At 41.4% G+C, this 19,392-nt stretch overlaps 1 protein-coding gene and 1 long non-coding RNA gene across 6 annotated transcripts; both read left to right on the top strand.

The window, feature by feature from the left end:
• The first annotated feature begins 2,286 nt into the window (after positions 1 to 2,286).
• Positions 2,287 to 18,686, top strand: LOC109199838 (nuclear factor 7, brain-like). Of its 5 annotated transcripts, none has more exons than XM_025906020.1 (2): positions 2,287 to 2,473; positions 16,433 to 18,686. In XM_025906020.1, the coding sequence occupies exon 2, from the start codon at positions 16,551 to 16,553 to the stop codon at positions 17,940 to 17,942; it is 1,392 nt and encodes a 463-aa protein (XP_025761805.1). In that variant the 5' UTR covers positions 2,287 to 2,473; positions 16,433 to 16,550; the 3' UTR covers positions 17,943 to 18,686. The 5 variants fall into 5 exon arrangements, with proteins under 5 accessions (XP_025761805.1, XP_025761804.1, XP_025761806.1 ...); XM_025906019.1 differs by having other exon boundaries at positions 2,288 to 2,502; positions 16,462 to 18,686; XM_025906021.1 differs by having other exon boundaries at positions 2,288 to 2,517; positions 16,477 to 18,686.
• Positions 12,035 to 12,948, top strand: LOC109199839 (uncharacterized). Its single transcript, XR_002060138.1, has 3 exons — positions 12,035 to 12,112; positions 12,285 to 12,557; positions 12,679 to 12,948. It is a non-coding gene; the product is annotated as an uncharacterized LOC109199839 (long non-coding RNA).
• Positions 18,687 to 19,392: the final 706 nt, after the last annotated feature.

Genomic DNA, 19,392 nt, shown 5'->3' with positions numbered 1-19,392 from the left:
AGGTAGAGTCCCTTGAGGTGCCCAACCCGGCCCACCACCGTGCATCGTCCTTGGAGGGGGACAGGAAGCTGGGGCGGTGGTCCCCTCACTACACCGCTCCCACCCCGTTTCCCTGAGGCTTCGTAGTTCTGGCCGTCGCGGCAGGTGCTGGGCAGTCACGCGCCACGTGGCCAGGCTTATTGCACCGGTAACAGCGGTCGGTGGGTCGACGAGGACGCCTCCGGGGCACTGAGGGCTGCAACTGGCATATCTCCGCGACCCCCCCCTCCCCGCCGCAGTCTGCGGCTCTGATTTGGGGGTAGTTTGGGGGGGGCGCCTGCTGGTTAGGTGGTGAGACGAGCACCAGCTCGGCCCTTTCAGCCTCAAGGAGCGCCTCACGGAGAGTTTGAGGCATGGCCAGGCGGACGTGTTGGCGTAGTCGCTCTGGAAAAAGTCCTCGCAGGAAAGCATGCAGGCTAAGCTCCTCACGGGCTGCTGCTGGGAACTCTGGGTAGCCACGACGAGCATACAGCAACACATCCGCTGCAAAGGTGCCCAGGCTCTCCCCAGGCCTACGGCTCCGGTTGGTCAGCTGCTCCCTGCTCTGATCAGTGGAGTGCCGCTGCCCAAATCGCCTCTCGAGTGCTATGGTGAGGGCCTGGAGCTCATGCTGCTCTGACGCGGCTAGGTCAAGGAGTACCTGCAGTGCATCTCCTTCCAATGCTAGCGCTAGGTGTGTAGCAGCCTCCTTGTCGCTCCAGCCATTATGTCTCGCGGCTAGCCGTACTTGTGAGAGGTAGGGCTCTAGCGGGGTTAGCCCGTTATATTTCGGTACCTTAGCTGGCGTTGCAGGCATCACTGCTCGCTGTCGGGGGCCCGGTGTGTCGGCCGACGGAGGCAGTCCATCAAGCATTGCCCTAGCGTCGGTCGCGGCGGCGGCGCTCGCGCCATCGGGACCCATCGGGGGACTTACATGGCCGCTCACGTTCTCTCTCTTCAGTCGCCAGCTTCCCATGCGGGTAATGTTCTCCTCGATAGCTTGCTCTAGCCTCCAAATGTCTCTCTCCATTATGGCGAGGGTGAGCTATCCCACTTCTGACACCAATGTGGCGAGCTCAGACAAGGAGGAGACAGAGGTTTCGTTCGGTCTTGCTTTCGGCGAGCTAGCCAGGAAGCACAGCCGTTTATTTTGCTTAACTGGAGAACACTGCCGCTAGCCAACTGCTCAGCGCGGCTAAAGCAGAACAACAACAACACAAAAAGGCGCCCTCTCACCCGGAAACACACAGAGGCAGCGTCACCCGTAACCATGGCAACATAAACAAACATACTGCAAAACAGAACATAAATGTCCATAACAAATCCCCGAACAGCCCTGGCCCGCTACAATATGATGAATTCATCAAATTCCAGCTTATAACACAGTGCGCTGAATCTTAGCTTTGAACGTCCAGTATATTCTAATCAGTGCAATTTAAGCATTCACTGAACCTACAGTATCTACACCTGTGTGGCACATGTGTGGTAAAGATACAGATAATGAAATGTAATTATTTATACAATATACATCATGAAAAATGAAAGCTGAAATTGATTCAGTTTAGTACTTTTCTCTGTATGCTCTGTGATTATAAAGGCCTTAAATTCTGTGATATATACTGTAAATGATTTTCACAGAGGTCTTAAAGTACTTAAATCACTGCTGATAGTCTGGTTGTTTATATTTTCACGTTTTTGTGTCTGTAGGGCTGTTTGATGACGATTTGGACTCCTCTGGGAGATGAGGACACACCCACATCTGTTCCATACTGCAGCCATGAATGGTGTTACAGCTGTGAGTCAGCTTTGGGCCATCAGATCCACACACTGGAAAACCAGCACCTGGACTTCATGCAGGAGAGACAGCCTAATCCAGCAACTAATCCAGAAGTTAATCCCTGAGCAAACAGGAAAGGGAAATGGATTTTGAAATGCAGTTTATTAAAGTGCAATTGGAAAAAGGATTTTGAAATGCCTATCTACACAAACATATCTATATGTGATCCCCCAGTTATACAAGCTGTTTGTTCTCATTTTCCTGCCCCACCCTTCTTCCCCTTTTGAATCCTTTCACTTCTTCACTTCTCATTAGTACATGGGGATCTACCAGGCCTAGGCCCACCGCCAGTCCCCTCCAAGGCTTTTCCCAAATCGTAGCTCAGTTCATGTCTAAGCGATTCACCTTTGTCTACTAAAAATGCTGTCAAACCTAAAATTAGGATGTGGGCCCAGCTAAGTGAAATAAGTGTAATGAAGCTCCGCCTTCTCATGTCACTCACCTGAGAGAAATGAGGAAACAGGCTGTTCTTCTTTCTCAGTAAAGAGAGATGCACAGACGATCAGACTGAGTTCAGACCAAACTAGCAGCTTCCTCTGAGTGAGTCCAGCTACAGGAGAGAAAAGTGGAAAACTCCAACACTGCTGCTTCAAGCTGCTGACGCTCCACACACTGAATGTGAGTTTGAGCAAAAACACGACTCAAAGGAAGTTTCAGTGAAGGTAGTAGAGGAGGGAGGGGAGCCAGGACTGACTGTAATTCCTGTCTGCTGTTTTCAGCTTCACTCACAGACTCAATGGCTTCCAAATCCGAGGAGGATCTCTGCTGTCCGGTCTGTCAGGAGGTCTTCAGAGATCCTGTTATTCTGTCATGTAGCCACAGCTTCTGTAAAGACTGTCTGAAGAGATGGTGGAGAGGGAGACCAACACACGAGTGTCCAGTTTGTAAGGAAATATCAGTACAGCAACCACCTTTAAATCTGGCTTTAAAGAACCTGTGTGAGTCGTTCTTACAGGAGAGAGATCAGAGAGCTTCAGAGGCTCTCTGCAGTCTGCACTCTGAGAAACTCAAACTCTTCTGTCTGGACCATCAGCAGCCAGTGTGTGTCGTCTGCAGAGACTCAGAAAATCACACCAATCACAGATTCAGACCCATCGATGAAGCTGCACAACAACACAAGAAAGAACTTCAGGAAACTCTGGAGCCCTTAAAAGACAAGATAAAGGTTTGTGAAGAAGTTCAAGCGAAGTTTGATCAAACAGCAGAACACATTAAGGTCCAGGCCCGACACACAGAGAGGCAGATTAAGGAGCAGTTTAAGAAGCTTCACCGATTTCTAGCAGAGGAAGAGGAGGCCAGGCTGGCTGCACTGAGGGAGGAAGAGGAGCAGAAGAGTGGGATGATGAAGGAGAAGATGGAGGCTCTGAGCAGAGAGATAGCAGCTCTTTCAGACACAGTCAGAGCCACAGAGGAGGAGCTGAGAGCTGAAGACGTCTCATTCCTGCACAACTACAAGGCTGCAGTGGAAAGAGTCCAGCGCTGCCCCCTGCTGGATGATCCACAGCTGCCCTCAGGAGCTCTGATAGACCAGGCCAAACACCTGGGCAATCTGACCTTCAACATCTGGAACAACATGAAGGACATGGTCTCCTACACTCCTCTCATTCTGGACCCAAACACTGCTCATCCAAACCTCATCCTGTCTGAAGATCTGACCAGTGTGAGAGGAGGAGAGAGGCAGCAGCTTCCTGATAATCCAGAGAGGTTTGATGTGTTCTGCTCTGTCCTGGGCTCTGAGGGCTTTAACTCAGGGACTCACAGCTGGGATGTTGAAGTTGGAGACAGTACACGGTGGTTACTGGGTGTGTTAGCAGAGTCTGTGCAGAGGAAGGGAAGCATACAGTCTGGATTATGGGAGATATTATTTGATGGAAGTAAATACTACAAACACTCACCATCAACTCCTCTCACTGCTCTCTCAGTACAGAAGAAGTTCCAGAGGATCAGAGTGAATCTGGACTGGAACAGAGGAAAGCTGTCGTTCTCTGATCCTGATACGAACACACGCATACACACATTCACACACACTTTCACTCACAGGATGTTTCCATTTATTGAAACTGGTGGTAAAGTGAAGGTGTTGCCGTTGAAGGTGTCAGTGTCAGTGGAGCAGATGAGTTGAGGATGATGATGTTTCTAATGTTGTTTCCTGTCAGTGAATTGAAGCTGTTAAACTGCAGCTGTCCTCCTGCTGCCTCGTTGTTCCAAAGCTCTTTGTTTCTCTTTTAGTTCTCACTGTTTCTTTCTGTTTCTGCTGTCCACCTTTTCACATGGAAAATCATTTCACTGTTTCTCACTGAATGACTCCCCAAACTAGATTTGAAATTCTATCAAGTGTCTAATCATTACAAGTGATTCATGTTTCTATTTGATGTGTGTAAATGGAGATGATTTAGTTTGCTGGGATATGGACTGACATGTGTTGAATGGGAGGAGCAGTTAGAAATGTTTGTTGATCATAAATAAATGTTGATATGTTTTAAACTTTACAACAAGGCTCTCTTTTGTCATTTATAAATGTTTGTTAGTTATTAATAAATGGTGTTATGCTTGACACTTTACAATAAGGCTCCCATCTGGCATTTATAAATGTTTAGTAGTAGGGCTGGGCTATATCATACCGTTCACGGTAATACCGGTGTAATTTTGGGCAACGATAGGAAAATGAAATATCGCGATAGAATATGGGTAAAACGCGCATGCGCAGTGCCTATGTTTACATACGCACATGGCGGCGACGCAGAATGAGAAGAGCGAAAGTGGATCGTTAAATGAAACGGATGAACCAGAATTGGTTTGTAAAAATGCTGCAACTTCAGTGGTGTGGAACTGGTTTAGCTTTCGTTCGTCAGATACACAACAAAGCACTATTTTTGGTAGCGCATGCTAGCGGGCCATAATTATTACCGTGTTGTTTGGAAAATACGGCACACTTAAAATCAATCCTGTGATTTTTCTGAAAATCGACAGTGCCCCATATCCCTTTAAAGCCGGTCGGAGCGGGCACGCTCTGTTTTGCGTAACCATTTTTAAATCCCGGTAGCTCTGCAACCACGTAAGCTAGTGCAATAATTTTTTTTGCATATGAAACCGGAGGAGTTGTACTTACATCTTATGCCATCAGCTTGTCCTAGGTCACAGTTATCTTCCACATATAGCTTTGCAAAAACTGCATAAAAAGCGCTTGCAGCAACAAAAACATAATATTCCAGAAACACGCTTTGCCGATCCGATCAGCTGTTCATAACACTTCCTAGGTTGGAATAGACGTCAGCCCGAACTCTCACATGTCCGCCATGACCTGCCCGAAACCGGAAGTGACGTCATTCGCGCGGAAATGTAGTCTTTTTACCATCAGGGCCTCATGAGCCTGTACTGGTGTTTTTTAAAAGTTATCTTTGACTTTATGACTTTCTGTGTCGTTTCTGGGATGCTTTGGACTTATTTTGCACTGTTGGAAATAGTTTATTTTGATGAAAATAAAACTGAGGTTGTCATTTTTGGCAACTTTAATCATATCGACAGCACTCTGGGCGCCCTTTCCTTGTATTGTAAAACACATGTAAAAAACCTCGGTGTCTACATTGATGGTTCTTTTAAATTGAATAAGCAGGTGAGTGCAGTAGTTCAGTCCTGCTTTTTTCAGCTAAGACAGCTAGCCAAGGTAAAGCCATACCCCCCGGCTAACGTCTTGGAGCGTGTTATTCACCTTTTTCTTACTTGCAGATTAGACTACTGCAATTCATTGTATTATGGTCTAGATCAGGCCACCATCCATCGTCTTCAGATGGTTCAAAATGCAGCTGCTCGCCTGCTAACTGGTACCAAACGGAGAGAGCATATAACCCCAGTTTTAGCTTCTTTACACTGGCTCCTGTCTCCTACAGGATCCAATTTAAAGTTTTACTTTTTGTTTTTAAGTCACTTAATGCCCGAGCCCCTCCTTACCTGTCTGAGCTCCTCTCTGCCTCTGCTCCAGGAAAAACCATGAGGTCTAGCTCAAAATTAATGCTGTCCATCCCACGGACTTATCTCAAATCCCGTGGTGATAGATCCTTCTCTGTGGCAGGTCCCAGACTTTGGAATAGTCTCCCCTTAAATATTAGATCTGCACAAACACTTGAGCAATTTAAATCATTACTAAAGACACATTTTTATGCCCTGGCTTTTAACACACTATGATCCAAGCATTTTGGTCTTATTTGAATTAGTTTTAGTTATTGTTTTAATTCTTTCATTGTCCTATTATTGTTTTTTATTGTTATTATTGTATTACATTGTTACTTTTTAATGCCATTTTTATATTGTTAAGCACTTTGTGCAGCATCGGCTGTTTGAAATGTGCTATATAAATAAATTTGACCTTGACCTTGACCTTGATGCATATGCTGCTTTTTGCAAATTTGCACTATCATTTTTATTTTCGTTTTTCCTGCAGTATATAAAAATTGGTGCATCTCAAAAATAAAACTATGAAGACACTCAAAATAAATTTCCTGTGGTGGGAAACTATTTTGTGCAACTTTTTTGTATTTACAGTTTTAAGGGATAAGCCTCTTAAATTTCTCTAACTAGAAATATATGTTAAAAAAACAAAAACGATTTTCAATTTTTTTGTAGTTTATTGCACTTTTTTGCAATTTATGTAATTACTATGCACTTAATGCATACATATTATTAAAATTTGGGCTATAACGGTTGTATTGATGTATAGCAACTTGAAATGCTCCCAAAAATGGCACTACAGCATGCAAAAATATAATATAAGCTCTGGCGGACTTGGTTCTATGGTAGGTCTTAAAGGGTTATAATCCCGTGTGCCTTATGTATGAATTCTGGTTGTGTTACTGACCTCGAAATGATTTTATGTGCTACACGGCGCTCGAAAATCTGTCAATTGTTTTAGTACGACTTTGCTAAGCTACGAACCCGCACCGCTTGATGGATTGTCCGAGCATTACGGCTATCGTAGGCAGGCGCCTCGCAGAGTGATACGTACTGTGCTTCAACATAATATTACCGTATTGTGTGTGTATAACCTCTTTTTAAGTTTTGTGGATATTATACATGGTTATGCTGAGGATATGTCGGCCAATTTCCACTGGAAATGCCTTTTGGTTAAACTGTCAGCAAGGAATTTGCACTGTTACATTTTTATATAACTTTAATGCACATAAAAAACAGCTGCTTGTTTAAGTGAAAATACATTGATGGGGGTTTTTGCACTAATAAAGTTGTGGAGTTGTAAAGTATTTTGTCTAGTGTCAATTATATCGTCAGTTATATCGTTATCGCAAATTTTCAAATGTATATCGTGATAAATATTTTTGGTCATATCACCCTGCTCTATTCAGTAGTCATTAATAAATAATGTTATGCTTTACACTTTACAATAAGGCTCCCATCTGTCATCTATAATAATTTATTATTCATTAATAAATGGTTTTATGCTTTACACTTTACAACAAAGCTCCGGTTGATAGTTGTGGATATTTATAATGCATTTATGAAGTACAATTTTATATGATAAAAAATATGTTTACAAATGCTGATTATGCTTACAGGATAGTAAATTAGTCTGAAATGTTTAATATTGCAACTCTAGATAAAATATATAGGTGAACACATTTGGCTCACTATTTGGCAAGAAACCGGTCAGTTTTTTCTCTTTCTCACACTTAACTAATGCATAACAAACCATTAATAATGGTTTATAAAGCATTTGCAGATTAATTAATAATATAGCTATAAACTATTTATTAGCCATCTATAAGGGGAGTCTTATTGTAAAGTGGTACCATGTATTGTCCTGAAAAAATAAACAAGCAACCAACAAGCTTTTATAATTATTAATGCAGCCAATGAGTGTCCTCTACGGGCTCTATAAAGATTTATATAGTTTCATTCTACTTTTTTCTACCAATTATCTTGAATTAATTCATCCTCTTTTCTATTGCTTCAAGTTAACTTTGCTGAAGAAAGCATGTAGGTGGCCTTCACATCTGAAGCAGATGTGAATTGAGATTATTTTCTAGGGATTCCCTTCCCTCACTAGCCCATCCACACATTGGTTAGACAGCTCTGATATTGCAATTACACATAAATTGATTAATGGTTCATTTATCTACCTTGTAATTATTCTTAATAACCCAACATTTTAAGGACCTGTTGCACCACTCTCTCTATTGAAGTATAACAGACCTGAATGCCTATTTTACTTGCATTCTATCATGTAATATGTTACCGGCCCCAGGAATGGTGCCACAATAACAAAGAAGAAATCCCTGCAAATACAGGTAAAGTTCAGGAGCAATGGAGACACAGTGCACTCGGTTTGCCTCTCAGATTGCATCTCTTATTCAAGTTTCAATAAACATGAACCGCATTAACAATATCCATGTGTGCATGACTCTTTCAGTCCCAGTGTCCATATCTGTCCATTTTTCCAAGTCACAAGCAGAAAAATAAATGGATTCACACTCTACACTTTCCACTATTTTACATGTGCTTCATGTGATCTCTCAGTGCAGCAAAACAAAAGTACACACATGCTCTGGCTTAAGCGATTATAAGCCACTGTAATCTACAGTGCATCTATAGCAATATTTAACTGTATTTAAAGCAAACCACACTCATATCTGGTTGAAATTAAAGTGGACAACTGTACCGGTTCTGAATACTGAAACTGAGCAAAAATAAACACACACCATTTACAGCACACTGAAGATGAAACTCACTTTTGCATAACATGGGCAACTTCTTTCTATTTCTGCGTGCGGAGTCCTGTCTGTGCCCCTCAACAATAATATTTAACTATTAATCATAGTTTTGTTAAATAAAAGAATCTAGCGTGCATCAGTCACATGATCACTATTAACCAATAATCGCCCTTGACGGCAGAAGGCGCTGGTTACGAGCCGGGAACGAGCTCATAAAGAGCACGCGCATTTTTAGCGGTCCGGAGCTGTAGGAGAAACACAAATTAACTCAGAGACACAGACTGATGCGACACAACCAGTAAGTAGGTGTACAGCGCACACTGTAGTCTACAGCACACAGGAGTATTATCTTATTACGTACACGTTGGTAAGCTGTCTTGTTGCAACTGACGAACTGAAACAAACGAGTGTGCTGTGTGTGCAACATTACCTGTCCTTTTATTAGCTGCACAAATAGTGCGGGTCGTAGCTGCTGGCTAACTGGGTAAGGCTGTCATGGGTCTGTAGCTCTGTCACCGTTGTAGGGAACATATTTAGTTTTAAAGTAAGTTACAGGGCTTTTCCTGCCTTTCTGGGGGGATTATATTTAACTAAAAACGATCTAATATGCATGTCCACATAATTATGCATTATTATAATTATAATATTTAAAAAACATACGCTGTCTTTTAAAGAACATACATTAAGACACAGATTATAGTAGATTTATATTTTAAAGTGCTGATTTTATAGCAGTAAAATTATTGTATCTTTACAGTTTAAAAATGTAATAAGATTTCTGCCTGCACAGAGTGGATAGTGAAACAAATGGAATCATCATAAATACATTATTTCATTACTCTAGTAATAAATAATAAGGGAAGGATTCTGGATCAGCACCATGATGCCCATATTATATACAGTATTCTGAAGAAGGTCTAAAATGTCACTGTGTGTGCATGCGTGTGTGTGTTTTATGTATATGGACTTTTTAAATTATTACTCATAATATAACATTGTCCAGACATGGCTGGTAAGGACATGAGGAGGAAACAGTAGGAGCTGTGTGAGGATACTAAAGGCAGCGGATCCCTCAGCAGCTGGATTACAAAGAGCACAGGTAACATTAACACATGTACCAGTTGTTGGAGACGTATTCCAGTATAAAAATAATAATAAGCACAACTGGAATGTTTTGCTTCTATAACATTTTTCTGTCATCATTTTATTATAGATTAAGTGCAGGAGTTGTTAGGTGTGGATAATTAGATAATAGTTTATTGCAATAGCAAGTTGTGCCTTGTTCTCAGATAGACAGCAAGTGGAGAGTGATAGATGAGATGAGGGGATGGAAGGAGGAAGAGAAGCAAAGTGATTCACAGGCAGAGCCTAATTTATTTCTCACAGTTTTATGTTGCCTTGTGGTTCCAAGCGCATTTTGTTATGTTCTTTGCATTTTGTTATTATCTCATGACACTTGTTTAATCAGCTACCATCTCTCCTATGGACTTTTTAATGTCTACAGTCTCAGATCAGCACAGCCCTGCCCTCCAGCACTATCAGCAGCAGGAGCAGCAGAAACCCCTCAACAGCAACATTGTACCCATCAGGTAAAACATAGGCTACGTTTGCTTTGCCTTGTCGCCACCTCACAACAGTGATATAGTATGATGCGATCCCATATTAGATTCTTGATGAATGTGTGTTGTTGTTATTCAGCCTGGTTCAATGTGCCCCTTTTTAACTTTGAGCACTCGCCCCTTTAAACGTCTCTGCACGGCCCTGCAAAATAGTAAAGTGTGTGGGAGTGCCAACCTTCATGATGAAAAGAAAAGAAATCTATATGAATGACCTTCCTGCAAGACAATGCTCTGGGCGCTACGACCCACAATACCAAAACATTACCGCGACGTTTCTGCTAGCGGCCTGCGCAGCCTGACCCCGCTGTCTCAGACTGATGCGGGTCCACGCGCGGCTGCTCGTAAGTGTTACAGATACTGTCATACTTCTTTACAACTTAGCATGGAGATGAAACATTGCAATGTAACAGACAGTGGTAGTATTTTTTTTTACCAAGTACTAACCTGCAAATACAGGTAAAGTTCAGGAGCAATGAAGACACAGTGCACTAGTGGGCGTAAGTCCATGCCCCTAAAACAACTGGGGTGCACCTGCCTTGAAGTAATAGTTCCACCTGAGGTGTTGCTCCATTTTTCTGTCCTTCTGTACAGTCCATGTGACAAAATAATATACTGCATAAATTGGTCATGTTTCCAAAATCATTTTGAATATTCATAGTCACAGAAAATAACAAATAAACAAATAAAATAAATTAAATGAAATGATTAAGACAAAAGTGGCCACGCATTTTGGGTGTGCCACAAATACTGTGTGGTAGGCAGGATAGAACCCCCCACAAAACAGGAATTCAGGGGGCTGAGCGCGTGGAAAGCAGCGGGGTTGCAGGTGGCTGGACAGACTGTCCTCCAGCAGGAACAGGAACAGAACCAGATGGCGTGGAAGTCACAGGAGGCTGGACAGACTCTCCTGAGCCTCCAGCCGACGAAACAGGATGCTTAACTGGCTCCTCTTAAACTGGAAACCAGTCGCTAGATGGGCTGTCCTGAGCCCCCAGCAGAAGCAGGTTCTGAGCCTGCAGGTCCAGAAACCAATTGCTGAGACAGAGCTAACTGGGGCTGCGCTGGGCACACAGCCAGCCAACCATTCTCACTCCCAAAGCGTAATATTTGAAGCTAGGTGACAAGTTATGTTATGTTCCACTATGTTCCAGTTGATGATAAACTACAAATGTCCCCTACATTTCAAAAAATATTTATATTTTACAAAACAAATGTCCAATCATCCAAAATCTGTTTATGTGGATGGATGTGATTGTTTTTTTATTATTATTTGTCTTTTTTATGCCTCTGCTGTTTACAGTTTTGTCTGTAGATTCTTGTGACCCAGATGAAAAATTGTTAAAAATAAAGACAATTAACTGAGACAGATTATGAACCTTTCTGCTTCCTGTTGGAACATCAGTTTTGATGCATTGATGGGAAACCAGGATGTTGCTGCTGTAACTGTTCAAGTTAGTTTGTGTGTTTTAGCTGCAAAGACATCATCTTCTTTATTAAAAAAAAACAAATAAACAGTTTCAAAGGAACTCTAAAGACAAATGACTTCTGTCTCTTGTAGGAGGGGTGGAGGGCATTTACCTGCCTGTATCTGGGGGTTATTTTCAGTATTGTACAGTAAAAACACAAGAAGGGAAAAAGTGTTAGTAGGTTCTAACAATGAGATCACACCTGTATCACACTCAGCCATAATAAGACCTAATCAGAAAGACACACACACAGCTGCAAGAATTTAAATATACAATCTTTTGAATTACTCACTCTGTTTGCAGTGTGTGTGTGTGTGTGTGTGTGTGTGTGTGTGTGTGTGTGGTGGAGGAAGGGAGGGAGGGAGTAAAGAAGACTGTCCTGCCTGCAGGAAACTGGCGCTCAGTCGCCACACCATTCATGGCGTGACCAGCTGAGGAGCTTCACACTAGCCAGTGAGTACAAACTAGGAGAACTGGGAAGAGAGATTCACAGCTGGGCGGGGATTTATTTTTATTATTACTTATTTATTTTTATTTATCACTTTTATTATTATTATTATTATATTACCAATTAAGAACCAGCTTTTCTTCACTGATCCTGGGTCTGTTCACTCTGATCTCATAGGTCCAGCTCCGAGTTCAGTCATGTGACAGAACGCCTCACCTGTAGTAACAGGCAGAGGTGGGAATAATGAAGTATAAATTACTGTTAAGTCGAATTTCAGGCATCTGTACTTCACTTCAGTTTTTATTTTTCTGGCAACTTTATACTTTTATTCGCAAAATTCATCTATAGTGTTTATACTCGGGATTAAAATGGGCCTGAACAAGTGGAAGTGTCTGTATGCCGTTGTCAGCATCTAGCCAGTGCTACAGAAGAGGAATTAGCACAGATGGAGTAAGATCTTCTACACAACACAACATTTCTAGCTCAAAAAGTATCAGCAAACACAAACTGTTTGTGTGCAGTTTGTCTCACAGTGTGTTGCAGCTGAAGGTCCAGTGGCTGTATTCCACAGGGAGAGAAAAGAAAGAGAGTTAACCTCACTCAAAAATGGAGAAAGACACGAAAGAGAGGAGAGGAAAAAGAGAGCTTAGATTCAAAGGTAATGGCATCTCAGGGTAGCTTAATAAACTACACTGAGATGATATGTAATATCATCATTTCATTATCATTTTAATGATATGTTGGATCTGTATATCATTTGTTTTGATAAATTATGTATTTTCATTTTGTGAACCTATACTAATTTTGTGTTAATCAAATGTTGCACGATAATACTGTGACGTTTTCTCCAGGGTAAACAGTCTGCATTATTGTGGTGAATTCGCAACAAAGCACTGTGTTGGACTGCTGCACAGTGACTGTGGCTGTCTCGGTCAGATTTAGGTTACATAAACCGTAGCAGAGATTGATTTATATTTAAGATGATTATGCCTAGATTCATTTCTGGATTTCAGTCATTAAAAACGTTATACTGTCTACCATAAAGACAATATTCAGTATACTTTTAGTCAAGCAATGGAATTCAGCTGAGATCTGACATTTTGTTAAATTCATTTGTGTAAATCCACAAAGAGCAGCAGGTCAGCTGATCACAGCCTATACACTAAGAAAATCTATTGAAGCTCATATTAGAATTTACTGTCAGCTGTTAGTATTTTTCCCCATGCTTAGCCACTACAACAGATCTTAGTCTTCCCCTACCTTCCAAATCTCACTTTAATCCCTGACTGTGCTCATTTTTCTGTTTAGGTGTTTGAGGCAAAGTCACCCTGTACAATAAAAGTGTCAGAAAAAAAGGTTTTTTATTGTCTTTCACTGCAGGTGCCCAACATCACAGATTCAAGCTGAGTACATGCATTGGAAATAGAATTTAGATTCCAATAAAGTTGGTGGAAAGTTTTTTATTGTTAGTGTGACTTGCCCCGCCTGTGTTTACTCTAAAGTGTTACCTTCAGGGTGACTTTGTGGCAGTCACTCCAAGAAGTATTCAGAGCCGCTCTTTTGATTACGGTTACCAAAGTGGTTAACTGACAAACTGGCGGTGGAAAGACGATTCCTCTGCAGATGAAAGTTGGAGATTGGCCTATAAAGACTAAGACTGCTGGGTCAAGGGATGGCTTTTTAAGTAACGGTTTAACCAATGCCAGCTTGGTCAAAAATGGCCCCACGGGTTGTTATTCTTCAAAATCTTTCAAACTAAGAGTTTTGATATATTCATATTCCACGTATTCCTCATAAAACATGTTTGTGACATGAGCCATTTTATTTATTTTTTCATTAATTTTAAAAAATTGCAGTTTTTGTATCACTACCCCACTCTTCCACAAGTGGGGTCAAAAATGACCCCAAGCAGTTCTATTGGAATCTTCTATGAACCTTTCATTCTTAGCAACTCTGACCGTCACAATTACACATCTGATCTCAGCAGTTTCACCACCCAGGAGGTCATTTTTACACAGCAACATACATGTAAGTATTATCTCTATGAATATATTTTTCATTGACAGTATGATCAAATTAGTGAAATGTGTGATCAGATTAGCCTACTTTGTTGTTAGCTAACAGTTTTGTATTTAGGTGGGTAGCACAGTATTGTGTTAGCTAACACACACACACACACACACACACACTTTGTACCTGACCTAAACTCAAACCCAATGCTATAGTAGCAATTTTTATATGAACTATAGTTTTCTGTGCATTTCAAACATTGTCCTTTCTAATGGTTTTTTTTTTTTTTTATTTTTTTTTTATTTATCTAATGTAACATGGCTGCTATGAGGCCAGGATCCATTTGGACCTTGCCCTACAAATGATCCAGGATGGATGGGATGAAGAGCCTATCAGAGGCATTGACTCAGAATCTGACATCTCAGATGTAGAGGACCCAGACTACTGTCTCCTCACTGAAAAATGCCAGAGAGACACAGAGGAGTCATCTGATGAGTCCTCTGAAGAGGAAATGGATATTGTGTCCAACAGAATTAGCCATCGAAGCTCTTACTGGGCAGAGTTACCTCCCAGTCAAGTTAAAACACCAAGCCACAATATTCTGAACAGTTGGACAGGGCCTGCATCTGAGTTTAGAACTCCCCAATAGATGCATGGAAGCTGTTCATGTCTGATAATATAATAGAAGACGTGCTGACATGCCCAAACATGTAGGGGCGAAGAGTAGCTACAGACAGGGAAAACGAGTGGAAAAATGTAACCAAACATGAGGCTATGGCCTTCATTGAATTGACCATTCTTGCAGGAAGTGAGAAGAACTTGGATGTACCAGTCTGTGTGTTTTTTGGGAGTCCTATGCAGAATCCATTGTACAAGGCCAATATGTGAATTTGAAGATTTGAAGATATTTGCCGTTTCTTGCACTTTAATGACAAGAGGCCCAGAGCCTACCGACTGAAAACAGACCACATGGCAGCAAATGGGACCTGTTCCTGGTCAACAGCAGGCAGAAATTCATCCCTAGTGATTGTGTTACAGTGGATGAACAACTTGTGCCTTGCAGAGAGAAGACGCAGCTTCTGCAGTATATGCCGAGCAAGTCCGTCACAGAGCAGAAGCAAGTAGTCTGTGACGGCTGCACACAGTGAGAGGAGATAAGAATTTTGTGTGTGGACAGTGTTATGGTCTTCGGACCAGTTGAATGTTCACTGTTTGTCCTCCAGACATAGGGACAAGCATGTTTTGACAACTTATTGACCTGATTGATTGATTGTCAAGTGCTGAAATGTGACTAAAAAGTAAAAGATTTACATGTCAAAAATGAAATTAATCTTTTGTTTGAACTAAATATATCATCTTAACCAAAATAAGAAAAATGTCTTTAGTTTATTGCAAAGATGCATCGATTTTGTGGAGGAGTGGTGTAGTGATACAAAAGCTGCAATTTCTTAAATTTCATGAAAAAATAAATAAAAATGCGAATGGCCTAATTTCAAAAGCATGTTTTATGAGGAATACCTAGAATATGAAAATATTACAACCATTTGTTTTACAGATTTTCAAGAATAACAACTGCATTTATCACAAAAACGCACTGATTTTATTTTTCTTTCACTCGTGGAAGAGTGTAGGTATTGGTAGGTTGTGTATCCAAGGGTTAATTAATGGTAGGACGTTCTTGAGGAAACTTGTAGGAATGGGGTCTAAATTACACGCTTTGGATGAAGTAATTATTGAAGTTACCTCAGAAAGATCATTTGAAGAAAAAGAGTCTGAATTCATATCAGTGCTAATGAAAGTAGCTGTATATAATGTTTGGTCTGTCAGATGATTATGAGTAATCTTTTCTCTAATTTTTTTTTTTTTGTCAGGCTGGCTAAGGTGATGAAGAGAAACCTTGGCTTTCTTATTTTCTTTAATCAGTGAGGAATAATAAGATGTTCTAGCTTTCCGAGGGGCTTTTATATAATGCAATAAACTCTTTCTCCAGGCTAAATGATGATCTTCTAAATTAGTGAGACATTATGTCCTTTCCAGATTACGAGTTATCTGCACGTTTGAAAGTTAGATCAGGGAGTCAAGTACTTCTGATATGAGGCAACCTTTTTCAGAAGACCTTGAGTATCATATGCAGATACAATTTTAAATTATTAATTAATTATTATTAATAATTAAGATAATTGACCTCTTTGGGAGCAGCGTTCACGTAGCTGTTCTGCTCTGTTTTGGTACAAGGTATTGACGCAGATAATACTGGATGAATTATATCCAAGATTATCCAGTATTATCTACAGTATATACAGCACTGTTTGAATGTGAGTTTGAGCAAAAACATGACTCAAAGGAAGTTTCAGTGAAGGTCGTAGAGGAGGGAGGGGAGCCAGGACTGACTGTACTTCCTGTCTGCTGTTTTCAGCTTCACTCACAGACTCAATGGCTTCCAGATCAGAGGAGGATCTCTGCTGTCCGGTCTGTCAGGAGGTCTTCAGAGATCCTGTTCTTCTGTCATGTAGCCACAGCTTCTGTAAAGACTGTCTGAAGACATGGTGGGAAAAGAGAACAACACATGAGTGTCCAGTTTGTAACAGAAGATCTTCAAAGGAAGATCCACCTTTAAACCGAGCTTTAAAGAACCTGTGTGAGTCGTTCTTACAGGAGAGAGATCAGAGAGCTTCAGAGGCTCTCTGCAGTCTGCACTCTGAGAAACTCAAACTCTTCTGTCTGGACCATCAGCAGCCAGTGTGTGTCGTCTGCTGTGCCTCAGAAAAACACACCAAGCACAGATTCAGACCCATCGATGAAGCTGCACAACAACACAAGAAGGAACTTCAGGAAACTCTGGAGCCCTTAAAGAAGAAGTTAAAGGTTTGTGATGAAATTCAAGTGAAGTTTGATCAAACAGCAGAACACATTAAGGTCCAGGCCCGACACACAGAGAGGCAGATTAAGGAGCAGTTTAAGAAGCTTCACCAGTTTCTAGCAGAGGAAGAGGAGGCCAGGCTGGCTGCACTGAGGGAGGAAGAGGAGCAGAAGAGTGGGATGATGAAGGAGAAGATGGAGGCTCTGAGCAGAGAGATAGCAGCTCTTTCAGACACAGTCAGAGCCACAGAGGAGGAGCTGAGAGCTGAAGACGTCTCATTCCTGCACAACTACAAGGTTGCAGTGGAAAGAGTCCAGTGCTGCCCCCTGCTGGATGATCCACAGCTGCCCTCAGGAGCTCTGATAGACCAGGCCAAACACCTGGGCAACCTGACCTTCAACATCTGGAACAACATGAAGGACATGGTCTCCTACACTCCTCTCATCCTGGACCCAAACACTGCTCATCCAGAACTCATCCTGTCTGAAGATCTGACCAGTGTGAGAGAAAGAGAGAAGCAGCAGCTTCCTGATAATCCAGAGAGGTTTGATCGTTACAGCTCTGTCCTGGGCTCTGAGGGCTTTAACTCAGGGACTCACAGCTGGGATGTTGAAGTTGGAGACAGTAGGGAGTGGGACCTGGGTGTTTTAGCGGAGTCTGTGCAGAGGAAGGGAGACAAACTGTTTGGATTATGGATAATATGGTTTCATGTAGGTAAATACTACACACTCTCACCATCAGCTAGATCCACTGCTCTCTCAGTACGGAAGAAGTTCCAGAGAATCAGAGTGAAGCTGGACTGGAACAGAGGAAAGCTGTCGTTCTCTGATCCTGATACTAACACACGCATACACACATTCACACACACTTTCACTCACAGGATGTTTCCATATATTGGCACTGTGGATAGTAAAGTGAAGGTGTTGTCATTGAAGGTGTCAGTGTCAGTGGAGCAGATGAGTTGAGGATGATTGTTAAAATGAATTGTTAAATGTTGTCATTTTTATGCTTACCATCTCTACATTGTTTCAAACTGTGTAAACAAAGACATGCCTTTGTTCCCCTCCCCAGCCTGCCGATGGTGGGGGAGGCTGTGTTTTATCACACACACATCCATGTGAAGATTCTGTTTGTTGTTTGGTAAACTTCCTGCCCTTTTATGGGTTCACCTGTGTTGTGTATGGTGAACCAGTACAGGAATCGAGCCATATGTTGGGTGTGGGGGAGATTACCCTCTTTTGACCAAGGATGTTGTTAAAAACATTCTCACATGCACACACACACACACGTTCTTGCACATGCATAGAAATGCATACACATGCACACACATACACATAGTGCCTTGTCTTTTAGAACCATTGGGGGGTTTTACGGTGGGAGGTGCTTGTGTTGTGTTGTGTTGTGTAAACTGTAACTGTCATGGAAATAAATAGCTGCGAGGAGGACTACACTCTGAAGGAGTTGGGCTGGAGACAGATGAGGAGCGTTAAGCTCCAGAGCCTGGTTCTGACCAAGCCTTCCCTCGCTAGCGAGTAAAAGACCGGTTGACGATGTTCTGTCTTGTCTTCGTCCTTCACGAGAATAAGTTTCTAAACTAACGGGGTCTGTGGAAGCGCAGACTCAACAATGATGATATTTCTAATGTTGTTTCCTGTCAGTGAATTGAAGCTGTTAAACTGCAGCTGTCCTCCTGCTGCCTCGTTGTTCCAAAGCTCTTTGTTTCTCTTTTAGTTCTCACTGTTTCTTTCTGTTTCTGCTGTCCACCTTTTCACATGGAAAATCATTTCACTGTTTCTCACTGAATGACTCCCCAAACTAGATTTGAAATTCTATCAAGTTTCTAATCATTACAAGTGATTCATGTTTCTATTTGATGTGTGTAAATGGAGATGATTAGTTTGCTGGGATATGGACTGACATGTGTGGATAATGTATGGCACAATTATGGGATAATGTAGCATGCATAATGATTGATTTAAAATTTCACATTTATACAAGACTACAGTGGTTTTGTATATAATTTTGTATATAAAACTGTTTATATGAGCCTTCCAACATATTTCATAATCAACTGTCATGGATAAAAGTTGATATTCATAAACTCCATTTCAACATTATTCAAAACAATCTTGACTTTATTTTTCATTAGGCTGTTACTAAATATTGTGAATGTTGTTATAATTTAGTGGTAATATATTTTGATGAAATAATTTCATTAAACTATCACTTTCTTTTCCATTGTACCCAAAAGAGGTTTCAAGCTTTTACAGAGCAATGTGAATTAGAATCATTTGCACATAATAAAGTTATTTTTAACAACTTACATGCATTACATGTGTCATTTATGTACTATGTACAATGTTAATACTTTAGGGCTTAGCTATAATTTAGCAAATTACATTACAAGTGTGTGGT

This window comes from Oreochromis niloticus, linkage group LG3, assembly GCF_001858045.2.
Source record: "Oreochromis niloticus isolate F11D_XX linkage group LG3, O_niloticus_UMD_NMBU, whole genome shotgun sequence".
NCBI classification, from domain to species: Eukaryota; Metazoa; Chordata; class Actinopteri; order Cichliformes; family Cichlidae; genus Oreochromis; species Oreochromis niloticus.
Note: the sequence above shows the minus strand (reverse complement) of the source record. Positions and strands in the feature narration are given on the sequence as shown.

Bases quoted from the DNA above. Each gene is read 5' to 3' on its own strand.
- LOC109199838 (XM_025906020.1), top strand. From the start codon at position 16,551: ATGGCTTCCAGATCAGAGGAGGATCTCTGCTGTCCGGTCTGTCAGGAG.